The 23,169-nt window shown below is 46.2% G+C and overlaps 1 protein-coding gene across 1 annotated transcript in view; it reads left to right on the top strand.

Annotated features, from left to right (window-relative positions):
• Positions 1 to 23,169, top strand: part of IDH3A (isocitrate dehydrogenase (NAD(+)) 3 catalytic subunit alpha) — a 121,236-nt gene that overhangs the window by 29,619 nt on the left and 68,448 nt on the right. The window contains exons 2-4 of the mRNA XM_085643723.1: positions 2,226 to 2,288; positions 3,600 to 3,683; positions 8,307 to 8,421. Of these exons, the coding sequence (XP_085499849.1) occupies positions 2,226 to 2,288; positions 3,600 to 3,683; positions 8,307 to 8,421 (262 nt within the window). The remainder of the gene's footprint in view (positions 1 to 2,225; positions 2,289 to 3,599; positions 3,684 to 8,306; positions 8,422 to 23,169) is intronic.

Genomic DNA, 23,169 nt, shown 5'->3' with positions numbered 1-23,169 from the left:
CACTCTAAGAATAAAACCAAGCAATACAATCATGCACATTGCAGAGCAAATAAAATGACTTTAATATTAGTGCTTTGACAGTAGCAATGGCCAATATAGTCAGGTCCTTCACTGCCGGATCGCAATAAAGATCTTGTTGACAAATTTGCTGAAGCAAGCCAGATGCATAGTGTTGTAACTTGTCTCTGTCTCTTTAACTCTGATGTAACCTGTAGAGTTCTGGGGGCATCATGTAGAACTGTGAGTGTCCTGGGCAACTACTGGATTGGTTGGACTGTGTGTGATTCAGAGGTGGCTATGTTATCTGTGAAGGATGCAATAAAGAGAGTTAACATCTCGGCATTCATGGTCACCTTTGGCCACCTCCGAAACACTGGGAGTGGAATTATTGGAGGTGTTACACATTTCCTTAACTCAGCTGGATGAATGCTTCATGCTCTCTGCAATGTTATTAGCCTCTTTTAAGGAAGTATTTTTACCTAATAACTTCAGTTGTACCTTGGGATCGTTAGTACAACACACCAGTTGATTTCAGATTAGAAAATCTGTCAGGTTGGCAAAGTCACAGATTTCGGCAAGGGTCTTCAGTGCAGCTACATCGTTTCCTACCCTCTCCAGAACTACATTGATGTGTGGTCTAAAGTGCGTTTGTAACATAAGCACTGACATCTCATGTAGATCCTAGGGTTCTCCTTCACCGTTTTCCTCTGTTATGTGATCAAGTCTTTCATAAATGTTGCTACCCTCTATGCTCAGGTTGTGAACTAGGATTCCCTGTTTCTTGTCAGGAGAGACCTCTTCCCCACCTATTGCCGCTAGATAAGAGTCAGAGGTGTTACCACTTTTTCCATCGCAACAAAGGTTCACCACGTTCCGACAAAAATTGGAGAGGTTGACTCATAATGGCTGCCATCACTGTAACTCAGGGTAAATTAACAAACTAATAAAACAACTTAAACTCTCTTAACACATAGGTACAGAAGTGGTCATGCAAAATTCCAGCACCTCCTTACAGGTGGAGACCCCATTTGACCTGAACATCGGTTTTAGTAAAATGCTCCATGCAGATAAAATCCCTGGACAGTAGCACAAGAAGTATAACATGGATTCTTTTTTGCACTCGTGGAATCTACGAAGCATGTTCCACGGTATACCAGGCCAGTCTAGACAAAATGGATTAATTCGAAGAACCATGAGTTGTGCTCTGGGAAAGTAGTTCCTGGTTTTCTTAGTTAATGCCGACTTTACATATAGTTGCAGTTTCGTGTTCTTGTAGGATTTTAAAATAGGAGCAGCATAGGTGATAGAGTGGACAGTTCCCAAATCGGTTTTCTTCGAGCTGAATGCTGTCTGCTTCATCAAGAATAAGGAGTGTTTAGGGCCATCAGTGTATCCAGATTGACATTTAGATCTTCAGCCGCCTTTATAAGGTATGAGTACCATGGATTGGACGAGGCGGTATAAATCACTTTTTTTAGAACTTTTTTGGGGAAGTCCGGTTTGGCTTGTTGCATTGCATAGTAATCCTTAAGGGGGGCATCCCTGCTTTCAGTGTCTTGGCATGCAGGCCAAACGTCAAGCTAAGTAGCGAGTGTCGAGTCTTTTTTGAAAGATAAAACAGCCTCCTGAAAAGCATGGCACTGTGCCTTGTGCACTGTTGAAATACATGTCCCTGGCTAAGCTTTTTGACCATACGAGAGGTTAAGTAGAAACTTCTCCTGAGTGACTCGCAGTATGGACTCTGCTGTTGTAGAACTTAGCTGGTGATATAATTTGCATAAGGCGTATGTAGCTGCGTGGATCTTCCTATTGATATGTTTACGGTGGAGAGGCATCTTGCCTTTGTCTATGAACTAGACATCAAGGTAATTTGATTTAGAAGTTTGGGTGATTCATTGATTGCCAAGTCCCCATCTTAGGTTCCTCATATGTTTATACCTGCCAAAAAATCATCACTGTTTGTTTTATCTGCGTTCACCACCAGTTTGTCTGCTGTTATAATAATGTAGCTTGTTGGGAGCACGCTGCAGACCAATTTTTGAATGATCTAGTATAAGCGTATTGTCTTTGTATTGAATCATTGGGAGCATAACGGAGCCGATCTTTGGTGGGATTGAGTTTGCACAGTAAAAGGTGGTAAACCTAGAATATGTCTGACATTATAAATGCTTAATTTCCTTGCTTCTCTGATGTATGTTTGGAGTCATAATTCCTTTATTTTGCAGGTGTCTCAAGTGGCAAAAGCTTTAAAATACCAAAAAGAAGTTACCAGAACCTTCTCTAATGGCGTGAGTATCTGTCTATTGTATTATATTTTGTTAGAGCATTTCTATAGTGCTGCTTTACCCTCACATGGCAGCAGAGTGCTCAGGTGTCTATGGGTTCCTGGGTGCCCTTTCAGAGTGTGTGCTTGGATGTAGCATGCTACAGATGGTGGTTGAAGCGTGTGAGGTGTAAAGGCATGTCCTAAACATGGTGCAGAGTATGTCACAGTGCATACGTACAAAGCATTGCAGCGACTTTGAGAGTAGCGCCTATGTGTTATTAAATTATCATATCTGGTTGCGCCAGTGGGAAAGCTTCTTTCAAAAGGTCATGGAAAGCAGGAAAGAAAGTAGGGTGCGTGAAGGCCAGAACAAAGGCCAGACAGATACTTAATAAGAAGAGGGACCGGGATCTGCCCCAGGGCTCGAAGTCTGAAATATTCTAACACCAAACAGTGCTCTCTGGACGGTTTGGAGTGGGGCTGTTCTGCCTTTCTTATTATTCTTGTTGGGAGTATGTTCAAATTGATAAAGATATCGTTTTGAACCATGTGCATTTTATTGTTGCATGTGTTTTGCTGACAGTATCCCTATCTTTCCCCCTTAAGCCACTCCTCATGTGGAGCGGCACTACAGCTGGTAATGCGGATTGGGCCTCATTAGCTGCGCAGGGCCGGTTGTAGTTTACTATTTGGTTATTGCATTGTTTAGTGATTGGTCACTTGTAAGCGAGCTCTCTACTCAAAGTGCCATGTGATAGTTTTACTTGGACCTGCCTGTCCCGAACTGACCTTTAGTCTCCTGGTTGAAGACATTTTTAGAAACCTGCCATCTGTTCTAAGTTGTATTGCTCGCACAGAACCCTACTTTTAAACTCGAGAACCTGACTACAGACCAGCTAACACCACTTCAGTGGTGGATGTAGCGCGCTTTAAACAAGAGTTGGTAGCTCACACGAGCTGAACTGTTGCATTGAATGTTATTCGTTTTATAACAATTATATTGCTGGTGTCTTGCCAGTTTATCGTTATAGTAATGTATAATGTAATAATGATCATGATATTAGCGTTAAAGTTACCATCACCAAATGTAATAATAATATTGTTTATCATTTTGATTGTGTACTTGCTATTTTTCACATTGCGCTCTCTGTAAAATTACTATCACTTGATGAGAGGGTCGTTCCTTTTACTATAGAGCACCCTTCATCTCTCTTTAGCGTCTACTTTAGAGGCATTCTAGTGCCACACACTATCTGTGAGTACAATATCTTGCAGCACATGGAACGCAGTATGCCTCAAAGAAAGATGTCTGTGTTTCTTTGTTCACACACAGGTGCAAACAGTTACTTTAATACCCGGCGATGGCATCGGGCCAGAAATATCTGATGCCGTCATGAAGATTTTTGATGCTGCTAAGGTAGGTCTATCAATATATTGTTTTGTGTTACATTAACGTTCCCACAGTTCCTCTCTGTGAGTGCTTTGCATTGAAACTACGAAGGCACGTGCTCAGAGCAAGGGTTCAAGTGCCCACCTGACTTTAAATGCCTTTTCATCAGTATATCAGAAAAGAGCCTGCAATCTGATTCATAACTCTTTGAAGGGACTCTGACCCTTCTATTTTCATGTCCGACTTTGTACTTAACACCTAGATCTGCCTGATACCATTGTTCTGAACTCTTTGAAGATATGACCCGTAAGGCTGTAGTCCTTAACGCTGCAAGATTTAACAGCCAAGCATCCTATTTAAAGTTGTTAAAACATGATTCCTCTGACTTTGGCAACCAGTCGGGAGGTGATACATGCCTGGATTGAAAGGCATGCTTGCATTTTGGGTTTATGGTGTTATTCGAAGCCACTCGGACCTTTCCTAAAATAGGAGGCCGCTTTTCTTGCTGTATACTCGATTGTATCTTAACTCGTGCTTTAAAAAAGTGACCCAACAAACCCTTTGAAAATATCTGCAAGCCATTATATTGCTCACACTGTCCCTCCACAAATGCATCAAGGTAGTCCCTTTAACAAATCTGTCATCCTATTGGTATTTTCAAGGAGTGTGTATTCACTGACACAGTCTGGGCAGCACAAGCTGGTTGTATCAAGCTGATCCACTTTTGTAGGTGCAAGACTAACTGAGACTGTTACAATATGTGGCAGCTAGAGCATCTGTGATTTGTGTACTTCAACGCGGCCTCAGACATTCTCTAGTGACTTATAGAAGACATCCTCTTCGTTGAAGATTTAAGAGATGTTTTTTAAATTAACAAGTAATGTCTGTTTGGTGTTATAAATGTGTTGCATCAAAAACACATTTCATAGAAATATACTGAACTATGGTTTCCTGATGTTAGTCAAACTAGGTCCAACTCTATCTTGGTTTTTAACGTGACTGTTATTTTATTCCTTCTCACATCCATGCCAAACGTGTACTAATGAAATGCTCTTGGTGAACTCCAGAGACAGCTTTCCTTCTAAACGTAACTGACGGTCCTTCCCTTCTGTGGCACTATAGGACTGTTCATACCATAAGTCTGTTATTGTTTTGTTTGTAAACCACACTAACCCCAGCAGTTAACCGGAGGAGGGAACTAGAGGCACAGGGCGCTAGGAGCAGACAAGCCTCCAACACAAAATGTTCCACACAAGTGGGGCTGCTCCCAGGAAAGTAACCAAAAGGTGCTCAAAAATAAATTGTGAGTGTGGACATCTCACAAAAAGTGAAGGACTGGCCTCACACACCACCTGGTGTTATGCTTCATCATCGGTAGTCCTCACCCTCTAAAAACTCGGTTTGATAGAGGAGCGGGCATACACCTGAAGACAGGGATGCACTTCTAAACTAAGTGGGGGCCCATGAGGAGTGAGTGAAGTTTAAAAACGATTACAGTTGCCAAATTCCTTTTAATACGGTAGGCAGATGTATGGTATTAAAAAAGTGGACGGTGACGTGGGAACATTTATTGTCCCCTCACCGTAGTGAATAGGGTCAACATGTTTCTTCCCGATGTCCCAAGGGGGTACGCGGCATTCATCAGGACATGTACGAAGCGGGCTCCGTTCTTTCTAACTTCGTGGTAAGAAGGTACCACTGGGTGGGGTGACATTTGTCACTCTCCACTTCCAAGGGCTCACAATCAGCCCAAGAGCCTCAACCTATGTGCTCCATGGGAGGAGGAATGGAGGGAAGGCCCCTTTAGTCAAACTTGCATCAAGGTGCGCCTTCTGCCGTAGCACCTAACTGTGTCCATCTCTCCTCCCCGACGATCGATGCAAGTTTGACTAATATACTAATTCTCTATGTATGATTTTCTACGCATTTTGAGTAATAATATTTTGCCTTCTGTAATGCTCTTTAATTATTTAATAAACCATCATGGTTTCTGACTTGACTTTGTCACAAGAAGGCTTATTTAAATAATTATGCATTGAGATCTTGCTGACAATCTAGTCTCCTTAGGGGCACATTTTCTCATGTGTTCTTGAGCCTGTATAGACACTTTATCTTAGACGATCAGATAAGATAGCATCATCAAAGACCACTTGTATGTTGGGCAACTGCCCATTTATATTCAGAGCATATTTCATTTTTTAAATAGTTCACATTTTCTGCCTAAAAGTCATCTAATCAAAATTATTTGGTCATAATGGATGTCTGTATTTAAGCTGGCAACCTCTCCGACCTCTTTTTTTATATTTTATTTTACCTTTTCTATAAAGCCCTTGCTGTCACAGGGTAACTGCATCTTGCAGCCACCCATTCTTTCTAGTCCATGAAAGACATTGGCTTGCTGCTCCTGCAACTGATAATCGTGGCTACTGTGGTCCATTTCCCACTTCATGCCTTCCACTGGGTCACTCTTTCAGGCTTCTAGCAATGCATCTGCATCAAAACTATTAGAAGATTATAATTTAAGATGAAATGGTCTCAAATACGTTTAACAAGGTAATAAAAAAGAAGTGCAGTCAGTTTTTTAAAATAAAATATGCACACTTGTTTCCATTTCATGGGAAGGCCACAAAGCCAGGAAAAAGTCATCCGGAATGACCTATCACCCTATGCCCCCCCTTCACCGTCCATCGTAATAAAACTGCTTTCATTGGAGCTTTGGGACATTCAGCTATTATTAGGGGTTTGGTACATTCAAAAATGTATCATACCCCTCACACCTTGCCTTAAGAGGCCTTGAACCTTATGACAGACTCCCTCTCCACTCTTCCAAGTAAAGAAAATCTCCGCCTTGCTACTTAATAAAAACAATTTACACAACTAAAAATATGGTTTGGAATTATAATTGATGAGTATTTCCATTTTTTGGTTAAGAGGATGTAGCCTTACGGCTAGAGCGGTCGACGTAGAAGCTGTGGAACCGGGTTTGAGTCTCGGCAACGACGCTCAACATCCTGTGATTCTGGGCAAATCACTTAATCTCCCTGTGCCTAACAAAAATGAATGTGTCCTCATGTAACGAAACTGGTGCTATGTAAAGCGCTCTGATACCTGATGTCTTCGGGTCTATTTTGCGCTATATAAAACTAAAAAATAATAATAATATTAAGGTCAATGAAAATATGTATACGTAGGATCCTAGTGCTCTTACACAAACCATTGATCATTTACATTGTCCAGCTTCCTTTAATTTCATATAGGGATTTGTCAATCAACAAGCCTCCTGGAATTCCCAGGGGCATAATCCAAATTATATTCCAGTATCTTGAATCAATAGGGATTATTGCGATTTAGTCACTGCATTTCTATCGGAATTGACCCATAAGTTGAATTTGCTTAATCAAAATACTTGCCTCTTGGGTATAATGACTGAATGCAAAGAAAATAAATAAAAATGTACATTTGTTGATTTGACCATGGTACTAACAACATGTTTAATTTGAGTATACTGAAATAAAACAAATGCTGCAAGACTGACTGGGCAGCTAGCCAATTTACTTTATGAAAATGATGTAATCGAATATGACAGACTGAAGGGGGTGTAGCCGAGGATCCAGCTCCCCCATTCGCCTCTCTGGCCTCCAACTCCCCCCTCAATAAGCCTCCTCCCTTTCAATGCTCTAGAAACTATGCAGTTCTGTTTCTGCTCCCTTTACTACCAACTCCTTCTCCATGTTGATGCCTATGTATCTCTGTAACAATGTTTTATTCCATGTTAAGCTCATTAATACCGATCCAGAAGATAAGACACTATATAAAGACGTGATAAAATAAAAATGTCAGAGCAGACTATAAACCACTATAGAAATGGAGGTTAACATGCAGATGAAATCGAAGGGAATTTGAACTGCTGGATATGTGCTATCCTGACACACCTATTTGAAATAAGGAGGTTAATAACACACCTACTGACTATACGTCTTTCATTAGAGAGAAGCCCAAGTAATTGATGGCAACTCTTAAGACAGTAAGAGTGTATTGTGATACACCCACCAATCACCTAGTTGGGTAACCTGCAATCACAGTGGTGTAAGTGGTGTGTCATACTTTAGATTATCATTAGTTATGAACGTTGAGGATTGACCTATGTTAAATTGCTGTATTTTATTTTGTGGAAAACAAAAATATTTACAAAACATTAATAGCTTGGTAATTTAACATAAGGTAAGCCCCACTCTCACTACTTTTGCACAAACTAATACTCCTATGATTGACACTTTGTTGACTGGAAACAAAAGGTGGCATCAGCAATAATAATTCTTCACTTTTCAAATGTGTAGAACACTCGGTAGGCATTATTAATTATTATGATACTTGTGCCTTATCTATATAGCACAACGGCCCCAACAGCGCTGGGATGCCTGGCCTCACCATGGGGGTGCCCAGGAGTGGACACCTCACATGGAAAGCCAGGAAGGGTTCCTCAGCGGTATGAGTAAAAGCGCCAGGATGCCCCCGTTGGGGGTGGCAGTGCGCTATACAAGTACAAACACATTTACATTTACATTTAATAGAGACGTGCAGATTAAAATTGCTGTGTATAACCGCTGTTTGTGGTCTCTAGCCTGAAACTAGCATTTATTTTTTATATAGGCTCCTATTGAGTGGGAGGAACAAAATGTGACGGCAATCCAGGGCCCGGGAGGCAAGTGGATGATTCCACCAGAAGCCAAAGAATCAATGGATAAAAACAAGATGGGACTGAAAGGTATGATCTTCAGATATTGCATGTTTTTTGTTATGAATAAATGAGTTGGTATCAGTGCCAATTTGAAGGGTGGGTCTTTCAGAGGGTTTCTGTTCTGATGTGTGCTGTGCCTGGTATTGCTGTGCTCCTGCTGTAGCTGGAAATTCTAGGTATGGCATAGGCTACTAGATTCTTGGGGAGCTAGGATTGTCAATCAATGCTGTGGTGCATACATGTTCAGTTGGTGGTTTGTATGCTGCACTCTCTTTTTGGATTAAAAGTTTGGATTAGTCTCTGGAGTCGTCTTCATTATCAGAACAGTTATCAGTTTCTCATTCCAGTGCATTTTTCATGTGTGGGTACGCATGCTCGTTTAGGATATTGTACCTTGAGTGTATTGGAGTACACCGATATTGTTTGCTTTATCTACTCGGATTTGAGAGGCTACACAGATCCTGTTGTCAGGGTAGAGGGAAGAAGGCTGGATTAACAAGACCTAGGAACAAGATTTCAAATTATTCACCGGTTTAGGAACAACCGATAAGTCTTCACCCATTGACAAACTTTAGACAAATTTGGAACCTTGCTAGGATTATCACATGGTTGAAATGGAATTGTGTATTGTTTGCATACATGTGATGTCCTATCATTTAGGCGTCTTATATGTAAACTAAGGGTCCAGGTAAGTGTCCAATAGTTTGGTGAAGCCATGGGCTATGCCACATTTGGTGTTGACTATACTGGAGGGAAAAGGGCCCAATTTGACATGATGAGCTGGGTTTTGTAGGAAGGAAGTGAAAGAAGACACCACTGCTAGTACAGCCTGGAGTAGACAGCCTTTTAATAAAACACTTGGTGGTCCATAGTGTAAAAGGCGCTTGAAAGATCAGTAAGGGTTAATACATAACAGTGCCACTATTTCCAGGAAAGGAAAAGTATTTAATCTAATATTTAATAAAGTCTTCTCTCTACCCCTAAGGGGTCTGAAGCCTAACTATTAGTCACTTAGGAGGCTCTTAAACTTCAGGTGGGTGGACAGTTGGCAGATGACAACACTTTTCAACAGCAATTGTGATGCAAGGAAGAATCGGAGTTGGTATGTAGTTCAGCTATAGTGTCTGGGTTCTCAGTGGGTTAATGTTGGATGGGTGTGATAATTTTATGTTTGTAGACCTACGGATGAGACCATTGAATGTGTGTTAGGATCTGGGAGTATTATATGATATGGCTAGGTAGCCTCATTGTGGAATACACTTGCAAAAACCTTTATTGAGTCCAGTCAGGCTCGTTTGACCAACCTTAAGTTCAACCCTGGAAAGCTATGGCGTTTGAGCTGCAAGGATTGAACAAAGGAACTTAGTGTAAATCATTTAACAGTACCAAATGAGGAAACAAGAAAGCCACACAACACGAAAGAAACACCACGCCAATTTATAAAATAGAGTATATTTTAATGAATTTTTAGATTCCTTAATGAGCAAAATAGACTGGAGGGTTCTGGAGTTATGATTTTTCAAAGATTTTATCACTATGAGTTTTGACTACAAACAAGCATTGGTCAACAAAAAGTTTGTAAGCTTTTCAAAAGTTAGTTCGGCTACACCGGCCTGGATGGGCGATCAAATCTGACAGGATGAAGGTCTGGGGAGCCTGTAAGGATACCTTTGACAGTTACCTGGCCACAAGAGTGTTTTCCAGTCCAGTTCCAGCTTTTACAGTATGACCGCCATAAACTTTAATAGAGTGGTCCTGATGTTGGGGATGCTGTATGAAAATATACTCAAAGATGCTCTGGTTGTGGTGAGGTCATGGGTGCCTTTGTGGTAGTTCCTCAGTCCATGGGTGATGTGGGATGACTTGGTCCACAGAGGTTGGGGGTCCCACTAAGTCCTCTTTCCGGGGGTAGAAGTACAGCAGCAGCTGGGCTTTGGATCTCCGGATACAGCAGTTGGAGACAAGTCCTTTAGTGAGGGCTAGTGTCCCTCTTGGGCAACGAATTTGGACTCTGACTGCACTCCCTAGTCCTTCTGACCAGAATGCAACTTTTGGCCATTAAGGATTGGTCTCTTGGGGTGCCCAGCTGGAGCTAGCAGCGAATCTTCTCCGGTGGCTAGCACCTTGCCAGTTTGGGCTTCTTCAGTGCTTCTGTCTTTGGAGCTGGTTCTAGGAGATCAGCAGGCTGATCCTTTTAGTCACTTCTCCGGTCTGGAGATCAATGTTTCCCAGAGCTAGGAGCCACAGACACAATCCAAACTTTCCTTGCCCAAAGTGCAGCAGGTGCAGTCCAGCAGACGGTGCAACCTCTCTTTGTGCATTTCCAAGGGCAGCAAGGTAGTCCTCCTTCTGTCCTCTTTCCAAATTCAGTGTGATCTAAGGGTCCAGGGAGCCAGGGGTGCCCTATTTATCCCTGAGGGGACCACACAGTTACTAGCCAATGGGCTACCACGTCCCCTTACTCTTGCTGATGACTTCCTAGCTATGTGTGGCTTCTGGCAATCCCAGTGTGCACCATTCTGCCCACTCTCAAGATGCCGGGACCCTTCCTCGGATGTTAGGAGCTCAGAAGCCCACCCTGGCGGTGTGGCTACCTAGGGGCTACATGCCCATGGAAAAACCAGTGTGGGGACAGGTTTTCCCTCTATGGCCCTCTCGCTAGCTAGTCTATGGGAACAATGGGCAGCTACTCAGTAGTGTTATCGTCATTTACCCGTAAAAGGCAGCTTCCCCTTTGAAGCTCGCCTTTTTGGCTAACTCCCTGAGTGGCATTCTGCGATGGAGAGGTAACGCCCCACCCTACGGCAGGCTGGGATTAATTCTAAGCCTGGGAGTCATTCCTACGACTCCCCAGGCAGGCAGAAAGATGTGGCTACTGAACCACTGGGACACAGAGTGGGCAACTTTCTAAAAGTTGCCTTACTTTAATAGTGACATTAAACTCGACCTAGGCATCATGTTGGGTTTAGTGCTATAGCAAGTCAGATTTTATCAGGGCAAGATATTTTTACGACCTACTCGCCCATTCTGTCAAGCTGACAAATAACAACTGTTCTGTTCACTTACAAAGTGAATGTGCACTAAAGATGCCTTTAGATAATGTTTTTATCTTGTCCCATTTACTATATATTTAAAGACAGAGGTCAAAAGTCAGTTTGTCTTTCACATTTGATTTTCTTTCTCCGACTGTGAAGTTAGAGGATTTTGTAAGGTGAACTGTGTGACAATCTTGCTGTGCAAAGCGTGAGAAATGAGAGGCTGTAAGATGTCCAGCTTTTTTTCAAACACAACATTAAAATAGCTAATAAGTGAACTGAACAAACATTTCAAAATAAAGTTCAGTAATTATGAAGGCACATTTGTATTTCTGTGTGATAAAATAATAAATAATAATCCAGATTTGTGAAGCCAGAACATATCACTGTGAGAAAGTGCCCTCTCTCTTGCATGGTATGCCCCCACTTTTTGCTGAATTGCTTATGTTCTTTGACTGTGTACCCTGGGCTCCTGCTAATCAGGTACACAGGGCCTATGTTCCTTCCCTAAAACTGCATTGAAGCCTAAACCCAATTGGCATCTCTGCCCACATGTCAGCCCCTGGTAAATGGTACCACAGCTACCCAGGGCACTGTGACCAGAGAAGGCCTCAAATGTGAAATGCACAACAGAGGGCATCTTAGAGATGCCCCCTGAAACTCGACCAACTCCTAGTGACCTGACTGAGTGGCTGCTTAGGCTGCCACCACCAGACATGTTTCTGGACCCCTGGGTCGAGAGCTTGCTACTCTCGGGGGCCTGAAACAATGCACATCCTGGGATGTGGTGCCAAGCCTCCTCCCCCAGGATGGGCAGGGTTCACGAAGGAGAAACTTCAAAGGCATGCCGCCTTTGTGAGCCTCTTCAGACCCTTTGCTGCTTTCAGCAACTGGTCCCCACTGGTTTTACCCCCACTTTGGGCTGGAGAACCGGCAGGTAAAACAAGTGAGGAAAAGAGGTGTGCCCACCTCTGCCAACTCCACCCCTCAGGTGGGGGAGGCGAGGTGAAGCACAACCTCGAGTCCCCGCAGGCTCCTGCCCCCCTCCCACTGGAGAGTGGCAGAATAGGGGGTGTACCCACCCCAGGAAAGGGACCTCATTGGTCCCTGTTCTTTACCTACCTGTAACACCCCTAAATTTAGTATTTAGGGGGCACCCTGAACCTTTCTTCCTCAGATCCAGCCTACCTACAAGAAGAAAAGAAGAAAAAGGATGAAGAGCCGTGCAGAGCTAACAAGAGGACGACGCCCACTGACTTGGCCCCAGCCCTACAGGCCTGTCTCCCCTCGAACCTGCTCTTGCGAAATCCCGGCGTATCCAGCAGCCAACAACCTCACAAACCCCGGAGGACCTGCCTGCCTTCACTTCCCAGACTGTTTGCCCCGTGAACTCCGGACGTGTCTAAACTGCAGCTTTTGCAGCGTGAATCTTTCTGGATTCACTATGCTGTGCATTATTCCGCGATCTTGTGGTTGGGTCCGGATTCGTAGTCTTTTCTTTGTTTTTTTTTTTTTTTTTTGTAGCCCAGGTGGGCGTCGACGTCCACCATTTGGTGCACCTCCCGTGACGTCGTCGTGCTTCCTGCGGAAGTCCCACCTTTGGGGCGCCATCTTCAGATTCTTTTTTCCGCCGTTGGGTCTGGATCGACATCGGGAAGCTCCAGAAATTCACTCGGAGGAAGAAGGAAGAAAAGCGAGTTTCATCGATAGAATCAAGAGAAGACATCAGGAATTGAACAGATTTCATCAGGAGCGCTAAGAAAGAGGACCAGCGAGCCTTTTTCTTCGACAGCCCTGGAGAATGCACGCTCAGAGACCCTGAGCGAAATGGACAAGACGCCATTCAAGTTCTGCCCAAACTGCCACCACAAGTTCGCGCAGAGAGACCAGCATCCGGTCTGCAACCTCTGCCTACCGGTCGATCACCAGAGTATCGACTGCAACGCCTGCTCAGCCTTCGCGCCGAAGACACTCAGGGTGAGAGAGCGGCAGAGAAGGGCCAACGCCAACATGGACGGCAAGGGGAAGCCCCCGACGCTCTACGCTCTGGGCCTCTCCTCAGACGACGAGGACAACGTCGCCGAGACAGCCGAAAACTTCACGGTCGTAGAGACCGACAAGAAAAAAGAAGACGAGGTAAGAGAATCGTCGAGCGCAAAACAAAAAGTACCTCGACAACACGAGGGTGACTCGAGAAAAACTGAGTCAAAGTCCACGAAGGGAGCCCCGGCGCCGAAAACTTCGACGTCCAAGGGGGGAACTTCGGACAAAAGGCCCAGCGGATCCTTACAAAAGGACTCCCTGGTGCAGAAAGACGCCGAAAGGCAAGGGTCGTCGAAATCATCCCATGAAACGGCCCGATCGACGCAGAAAGAACGTTCGACGTCGACGCAAGTTTCATCGAAAAGACCCGCGGTCGACGCCGAAAGCATCTCCGAAATGGAGAAAAAGAAGAGGCGGCTCGAGGCCGAAATGGAGAACATCCTTCAAAGGAAGAAGGAGTTCGACGCCAGGATGAAGGAATTCAAGATTCCAACAGTTTCATCGGCGGACGTCGTCGAGGTCGAAGAGGAGTTCGACGCCGAAGGGCTGACAAGGGATCTCGAAGAAGAGGAAGAGCCCTATTATGAGGAAGAAGCCGAGGAAGAAGACCAACAGTCGTTCTTCGAATCGGCGGCATCTACCAGCAACGACGTCGAATGGCACGATCTCGACACCGAAAACCCGGAGGAGCCCGTGGACACGTACCCCTCGAGGCCTTCGCCACCCGACGACATCGGGGTATACAATATGGTGGTGAAGAGCGCAGCACTGGCCTTCGGCGTCAAACTCGACGAGGAGAGGCCGAAAGCCGATTTTCTCGTCGAAACACTGCTCCCCATCCAGACTAGGAGTCAGTTCCTCCCCATGCTACAAAGCGTGATGAACCAGGGGAGAGAAGCCTTCAAGGAGCCTGCCACCTGCCGGTCGATCACACCCAGGACAGAGAAGAAATATAAGCACTCCTCCCTGGACCCACCTTACATCAAGGGTAGCGTCACCGCAGACTCCATCATAGCCTCCACGGCTAGGAGAAGGGCCAACGTTCCAGCAACTTCGGGCCCACCTCCGGATAAAGAGAGCAGGAGGATCGACCTCACAGGCAGAAAGGTCGAGAGGAACGCCGCAATGCACTGGCGCATGGCGAATTCGAATGCACTCCTCAATAGACACCAATACCAACACTGGGATGAGATGGGGGAGCTAGTAAAGCACCTCCCCGAAGAATACCGCCAGAGAGCCTCTCACCTGGTGGATGAAGGAAAGAACATCGCCAACTCCTGTATAAAGACGGCGTTGGATGGGGCAGAGACTTCAGCAAGACTCATGGCCATAGGGGTCACAGAGAGGAGGCATGCATGGCTAAGAATCTCGGGATTCAAACCGGAAGTGCAGAACAACATCCTTGGCACCCCCTTCAACGGAGAGACACTGTTCGGAGCAACGGTGGACGAAAAGCTCACCCAGCTCAAGAAGGAAAACGAGACAGCGAGGTCCATGGGGGCCCTACAGCTGAGGGGAATGAGACGAGGTAATCCCTCGAGGAGACCCTACGGTAGGGGGGCAAGCCAACAAGGGACATCGCACCAGGCGTTCCAACAAGGTCAGCAGGGCGAAGGTCACGGTCAAGGTCAGCAGAAGCAAAGCTGGCAATATCAACCTCGGGGCCAGTCCTTTCGCGGGAGAGGGAACGGACGTGGCCAAAGGAGGAGAGGGGGCGATCAGCCCTCCTCGAAGTGACTCAGCACGCAAGAAGACGCCTACCCTCGTCAAGTCCCCAAGGGTGAGGCGCAGAAAAGTGTCATCAGGGGGAAGAGAAGATTCAAGAGCCTACGAGCATACGTCACCAGTAGGCGGAAGGCTGAGGTTCTACCTTCAGGAGTGGCGGCGCATAACCACAGACAAGTGGATACGGAACATCGTGCAGTACGGATACTGCGTAGACTTGGAGAAAAGACCTCCAAACAGGAAACCGAAAGGAAGACAGAGATCTGCCCAAGAACTGGCAATACTCAGAGAGGAAACGCGGAAACTCCTACAAAAGGGAGCCATAGAGGCTGTGCCGTTCGGGGAACGCAACAAAGGGGTCTACTCAAACTACTTCGTGGTTCCGAAGGTAGACGGAGACCTCAGGCCCATACTGGACCTCCGTTACCTAAACAAGTTCATAAGAACGCAAAGGTTCAAAATGACTTCACTGCAGGAGGTACTGCCACAGATAAGAGAAGGGGACTTCATGGTCACCGTGGACCTCAAGGATGCCTACCTTCACATCCCAATAAACAGAAGGCACAAGGGCCTTCTAAGATTCAACATCGAACAGGAACACTACCAGTTCACAACCCTGGCCTTCGGATTAAAATCAGCGCCAAGGGTCTTTACAAAATGCCTGTCGGCGGTAGCGGCACACCTACGAAAGCAGGGCATACACGTATACCCATACTTGGACGACTGGCTGGTCAAGGCAAACTCACGCGAGAAGTGCGAGAGGCACGCAAAACGCGTAACGGACACCCTCACAAATCTGGGATTTTCCATCCACTGGAGAAAATCATCGCTGGAACCGGAACAGGTAAAGATTTTCCTGGGGGCACAGATCAACTCCCTCAACAGTACAGTAGTGCCCAGCGACAGGAGGACAGATGCCCTACTGAAGGAGACGCAGCTCTACCAGAAGGGGCGAGCTCTGACAGTGAGGGCGGTGAGCAAGATGATGGGGATGATGGCGTCCTGTATCCAGCTGGTGCCGAATGTACGCCTGCACATGAGACCATTCCAGGAATGGCTGCAACAGCAATGGTCACAAGCAAACGGAAGTTGGGAGGATCTAGTGGTTGTTACGCACGCAGTGCAGGAGGAGATAACTTGGTGGAACAGAGACAACATAACAACAGGGAGAAGCCTGACACCACCAAGCCCAACAGTGACCATTACCACGGACGCATCGCAGATGGGATGGGGAGCGCACATGGACAACCTCAGAGTGAGGGGTCTATGGGCTCCGGCAGACGCGGTCCGCCACATCAACTACCTCGAGTTGAAAACGATACTGCTAGCCCTGAAGGCATTCCAGAGACACCTGTGCGGGCAGAGGGTGTTGGTACAGACAGACAACACCACGGCGATGTTCTACATCAACAAACAAGGGGGGACACAGTCGTTTCCCCTCTCATCCCTAGCTCAGGAGATTTGGAGATGGGCCATACCTCTCAGGATAGATCTACTGGCAATTCACCTACCGGGGAAGGACAATGTGGAGGCAGACTGGCTAAGCAGGCAGACCTCAGCATCACACGAGTGGGAGCTCAATGGCCAGGAAACGGAGAAACTCTTCCGGAGATGGGGGACTCCCACAATAGACCTTTTTGCAACACGCCACAATGCAAAATGCCAAAGCTTCGCGTCCAGGCAACCAGATCAGCAATCCAAGGGAAATGCCCTATGGATAAGCTGGTCGAGGACATTTGCCTACGCCTTTCCACCGATACCCCTGTTGCACAGAGTGCTCGACAAGTGCAGAACCAGCAACATGACTCTGATCCTGGTGGCCCCACAGTGGGCGAGGCAGACATGGTTCTCACAGATTCAAGAAATGGCGCAAGGCAATCCGTACAAGTTCGCGAGAAGAAAAGACCTGCTCTCAATGCAAAACGGGGAGGTCCTGCACCCAGAGCCAGAGACCCTCAACCTAGCAGCATGGCTCCTGAAGACCTAGAGTTCGCACACCTAAGGTTACCTCAGAGCACTATGCGAGTGCTACGGGAGGCAAGGAAACCTACTACAAGAAAGTGCTACAGCGCAAAGTGGAAGAGATTCACGGTGTGGTGCAGGAAGAAGGGCCTGCACAACAGAATGACAAGAGACTCAACTGTGCTGAGGTACCTCACACACCTTCTAAAGAGTAACCTCTGCTCGAGCTCCCTAAGGGTGCACCTAGCAGCGATCGTTGCCTACACCAGAGGTGAGAAGGGTGGAAGTTTCTTCAGCTCGCAGGTGGTGAAGAGATTCATGGAGGGAGCCAAAAGAATGGCACCCCCGAAAAGGTTGCCGCCGCCGGCATGGAATTTAAACGTGGTTCTGACGGAGCTCATGAAGGCGCCGTTTGAACCCATTCACAAAGCCAATCTACAAATGTTGACGATGAAGACTGCCTTTCTAGTGGCCATAACCTCACTACGCAGAGTAAGCGAGCTTCAAGCACTAACGCTACAGGAGCCCTACATTCAAATTCACAAGGACAGGGTAGTCCTGAGGACGGACCCACACTTCATGCCCAAGGTAGTGTCGGCGTTCCACATGAATCAGAGTATCCAGATACCGAGTTTCTTCCAAAACCCGACTACAAACGCAGAAAAGGCCCTGCACACCCTCGATGCCAGAAGAGCGGTGATGCACTACATTGAAAGAACCAAGGAACTCAGGAAGTCGAAGCAGCTGTTTGTGTCCTTTGCTACTAGCTTCATGGGTAGACCAGTGACCAAGGGCACCATCGCTAGGTGGATTGCCCTCACTATTCAATTCTGTCACAAACAGGCTGGACAGGAGCTAACGGAGGGGCCACAAGCTCACTCCACAAGGAAGAAGGGGGCCACAGTTGCCTTCCTGGCAAACACGCCCATCCAAGACATTTGTCTCGCAGCAACTTGGGCATCTGTGCACACGTTCACAAAGCACTACTGCGTGGACATTCAAATGAATAAGGAAGCACAGGTCGGACAGAAGGTGCTACAACACATTTTCAACGACCAGCGATCATCTTCCACCCAGCCACCACAAAAATAGGAAAACCGCTACAAAGTCTATGCACAGCATAGTGAATCCAGAAAGATTCACGCTGCAAAACGAAAAGTTTCTTACCTGTCGGTGTAGTTTTGCAGCTTGAAGATCTTTCTGGATTCACTAGCGAACCCACCCACCTCCGCCAGGAAGATGAGGCTGGAGGAAGAGGGGGTGAAATGGATAGGATCAAATAGGTGGATACGTACAGAAATATGGACAAAAGGATTAATCAATCGCCTAGGGTTAAAAAAAAAAAAAAAAAAACAGGGAAAAAAGAACCCGAAGATGGCGCCCCAAAGGTGGGACTTCCTGCCGGAAGCACGACGACGTCACGGGAGGTGCACCAAATGGTGGACGTCGACGCCCACCCGGGCTACAAAAAAAAAAAAAAAAAACAAAGAAAAGACTACGAATCCGGACCCAACCACAAGATCGCGGAATAATGCACAGCATAGTGAATCCAGAAAGATCTTCAAGCTGCAAAACTACACCGACAGGTAAGAAACTTTTCGTTCTGGTGCCAGCCAAATACCGCAAAGCCAGCCCACTCTGCACCCGCCGAACCCGGCTCGAGTGGAAAAACGCCACAAGGAGGTCCCCTGGCGATCCTGACCAGAGATCAGGCAGCCCCTGACCTGCACAAGCCTCCAGATGACGCCTGCGGCCTCAATCCAGAGGACCCCCCTACCGCGAAAAGAAAATCCGACGTCACAAGGCACCCCTGCACCCGACGCCCCACGGCCTTGTGTGCCCAAACCAACGGTGCCTAAACAACCCACGACATCCCAACTTACCCCTTGAAGTGGTGGTCGCACCCAGAAGATCCTCGTCCCCGAGCCTGCAGTGTTTCTTTGTCCTGGAGGTTCTCCATTGAAAACAACAGGGCGCCCGACTTCAAAACAGCACCCTGCTGAGGGTGCACCTTTGGTGCTACTTTGGTCCCCAACCTGCCCTGAGCTTAACCCTAGGAGCTTTGCTCCCACAACCCAGTGGCCTGCTTGCCAGCAGCCACCAACCGGAGGCCCCCTATCCCCCATTGGATAACATTGGGCCTCAACTCTCTGCACCCGGCCGCCCTAGTGTCGCGGAGGGTGCAACAACAGTGCATCACTAACCCTGGGAGACCCCTGAGTCTTAAATCCAGAACCTTAACTCCCACAGTCGATTACTTACCTGTGAACCGTTAACCTGTTTTCCTTCCATAGGATAACATTGACACTTTTTCTCCAAAAAGTTTCGAAGTGTGGAGTTTTGAAACCTAAAAATATTCTTTAAAAATCGCACAAATAACCAAAACGTGTTTACTCACCTGTTTACAGGAAATGTCCCAGTGCTGAATCTAGGTATCCAGCACTGAGTTAGAAAAGTAACTTACCTGCAATTTATTGTCGAAGCCCATTCATTTCAATGTACTGCTCCAAAAAGTTTCCAAGTTTGGAGTTTTGAAAACTGAAAATATTCTTTAAAAATCATGCGAATAACCAAAATTTAATTACTTACCTGTTTCTAGGAAATGCCCCAGTGTTGAATCTAGGTATCCAGCACTGAATTAGGAAAGTAACATAACAAGTAACTTACCTGCAATTTACTGAAAAAGCCTATTCATTCCATTGTACTGTATTTGCTAAGTGTTGCATACTACTGCTCCCCTGTAAATCAAACAAAGTACAATTTCTATTGCATTTTCAAACTGTCCTATATACATTAACTTATTACTGAAACGTATTTAAAGCTTACCTGTACCAGGCCTGCTTGGTTAAAAAAAATAAACAACGGTATATTTTTATAGAACAACACTTGGCCTAGAGTTCAGTTCTTTTTTTAAAATAAATCTTTTTATTAAGTCATCGACATATAGCAAGTCATTCAAAGGAATCAGTATCATTATAGGCATGACGAGATTAAACAATCATTATTCACAGTTGTACTCAGTAAGGACAAATCATGGGGTGAGCAGGTCATTTTGGGCAATACTGCGCGAGGGAAGGCATAGGTCTCCTCGATACGAGTTCCATGGGCTCCATATTCGGGACCACTTTTTAGGACATCCTCGGGTCACATACACCGTCTTTTCCCTGTACATGCACTAATCAAGCTTTTTCTCCCATGCCTCTACTGTAGTTGGTAGCGCCACCCCCCAGGCCTGTGCAATGTTTCTTTTTTGCTAACGTGAACCCCAGAGTGGCCCATTGTGTTTGGTTTGCATTCAAATCAGTAGGTTCCCATATGTTCTGAAGACATCGACGTGCTTCTGGGCGGATAACTACTGCGAGCACAGTACCTATTACCTCATGTATTTCCCTCCAGTATGATTGGATATGTTTGCATTCCCATATGATGTGCATAAAGGTGCCTAGTTGGCCGCATCTTCTCCAACATTCACCTTCGTTTGCCCTTCCCATCTGTACCAATCGGGGTCCCGTGACATACTCGATGTAGGATTTTGAGCGGTACCAGCCTAAGTCGTGCCGGGATTGCTACCACTCTGGGGGAGGATACCGCCTCCTGCCATTCCTCATCGTCCATTTCTATACCATCTGTCACCCATTTATTCCTTAAGACTTGTAGAGGGTCACCCATATTATGGATTCGTTTTTTTATATATTAGTGATATGGCTTTCTCAGGGAGGTGGTCATCCATTACCCTATCCTCCAGCGGTGAGGACTCCGGAGGGGAGGAACCCTTCAGGAGGAGTGAGTGTAGTGCATGGCGAACTTGTGTATAGTGAAAGTGTTCAGTGTCCACTAACTCGCGTTGGTATTGGAGGGCAGTAAATATTTTCACTGCTCCCGTCTCCCATATGTCTTTAATCTGTGAGACACCAATCAGGCCCCATTTATCTATTTCCTTCGATTTTCACAGGTTACCCAGTCGTTCAGAGTCCCACAGGGGGGTAGCTAGAGTCAATCTATTCCCCCATCCGAGGGATCTGTTTGCCGCATGCCATACGCTTACTGAATGACCGGTTGGGCCCGTCAAGTCAAACCGGCCATCTATTTTAATTTCCTCCTGGAAGGCGCCACCTATCCATACGATAGCCAGGGTCGTCGGGGTTACCATAGGTACCATGGTTGATGGCCGCCAGGTGTGCAGCCCAGTAGTATTTCTTTATGTCTGGGAGGCTAATGCCACCATCGTATCAATTTAACGTGAGTTTACCAAGGGCAATACGAGGCTTTCCATCCCTCTGGAGGCTTTCAATTTCCTTAAAATGTGTCATAGGGACAGGAACGAGTGAGTTTTGTTGGACATATAAAAAACAGGGTAGAGACATCATTTTAAAAAGAGCAGCCTTGCCCAGGAGGGACAAAGGAAGCAATTGCCAACTAGATATGTCTCGTTTTAACCTCAATAGCGGGGGAAACATCATAGTGGAGCGACTGATCTAAGGAGAGAAAAGTTCTGAAGTACTTGAATCCCATAGCACCTATCGTATTTGGCAACCTCGTGGTGGGGTAGGTGGGTCTTCCTGGAGGACGTACAAGTGGGACTTGGTCCAGTTGACAGTGAACCCAGAATATCTGCCGAACATTGCCAATATGTCTAGAACTGCAACCAGAGATTTCCTAGGGGAGGCCAGATAGAGCAGTATATCATCCGCATAAAGCGAAATGCAGTTCGGGAGACCAAAACAGCCCTCGTATAACCGGATCCCTCCGGATCCATGCCGCCAAGGGTTCCAAAGCCAGGGCAAACAGGAGGGGGGAAAGCGATCACCCCTGACGGGTTCCCTGACTCAGGGAAAATGTGTCTGACTTTTTGTTATTAACCACAACTTGTGCAAAGGGCATCGTATACAAGAGGCGTACACATTGAATAAATCCCGGAACAAACCCCATTTTTCGGAGCATAGACAGGAGATAAGGCCATTCGATAGTATTAAACACCATGTTTGCGTCCAGGTACACAAGTATGGCTGGTTCCAGTATCGTGGCTGCTCTACCCAAGACACTGTGAACTCTGCGCAGGTTTAACGCTGTGTTCCTGTGTGGTATAAAGCCGGATTTGTCCTGGTGCACAAGGCTTGATATGATTTTAACTAAGCGGTTAGCCAGAACCTTATCAAGAATCTTGGACTCAGCGTTCAGGAGTGAGATCGGTCGATATGAGGCACAGTCTGTTTTGGGTTTGCCCTCCTTGTGAATAGTGACGATAGTGGCTACTCTTTGGTCCATTGGTAACTCCCCCCTCTCCTTGCTTTTATCGAACATGGCTTTTAGGTAGGTGGCTAGTTTGTCAGGCCAGAGTTTATATAATTCAATAGGAATGGCGTTGGGACCGAGGGCCTTTCCTGAGTTCAATGACCTGATCGCCTGTGCTATTTCGTCTGTCATTAAGGTGCTGTCGAATAGCTGTTGCTCTGCCAAGGAGAGGGTGGGAAGCGCAATGTCTCGTAAAAGTTCGGAGGAGTTTTCTTCCCTATAAGGTGCCACAGCGGTGTATACCTCAGTGAACTATCTGAGAAAACGATTCGTAATTTCCTGCGGTTCAGTTATGTAACTGTTATCTGCATCTCGGAGAACCGGGTCTATCCTGCTCGCCCACTCCCTTTTTTTATCGAGCCAGGCTATTAGTTTCCCCGCATCATCTCCCAGGTCGTATAATTTACCAAGTTTCTCCCTCCCCAGGGTTTTAGCTTTTTCTGTCACTAGTGCCCTATATTCATCCTGTTTAAGACACAGAAAATGGAGAGACTCCGGTGTGGTCTCTGTTTCCATTTCCCTTTCTAGGCGATAGATCTCGTCCTCTCCGTCTGATATCTCCTTTTGCTGTTCTTTCTTCTGTCCAGATATGAGGGATAGAGCCTGACTCCTGATTACTGACTTAAAGGCTTCCCATAGTGTCTGGGATGATTCCACTCTGCCCTCGTTTTCACAAAAATAGTTATCCATAGTTTTGATGAGATCCCTATAGATTTTG

Source organism: Triturus cristatus, chromosome 3_1, assembly GCF_964204655.1.
Source record: "Triturus cristatus chromosome 3_1, aTriCri1.1, whole genome shotgun sequence".
Taxonomy (NCBI): domain Eukaryota; kingdom Metazoa; phylum Chordata; class Amphibia; order Caudata; family Salamandridae; genus Triturus; species Triturus cristatus.
The sequence above is the reverse complement of the archived record's forward strand: the minus strand, read 5'-3'. Positions and strand labels throughout refer to the sequence as shown.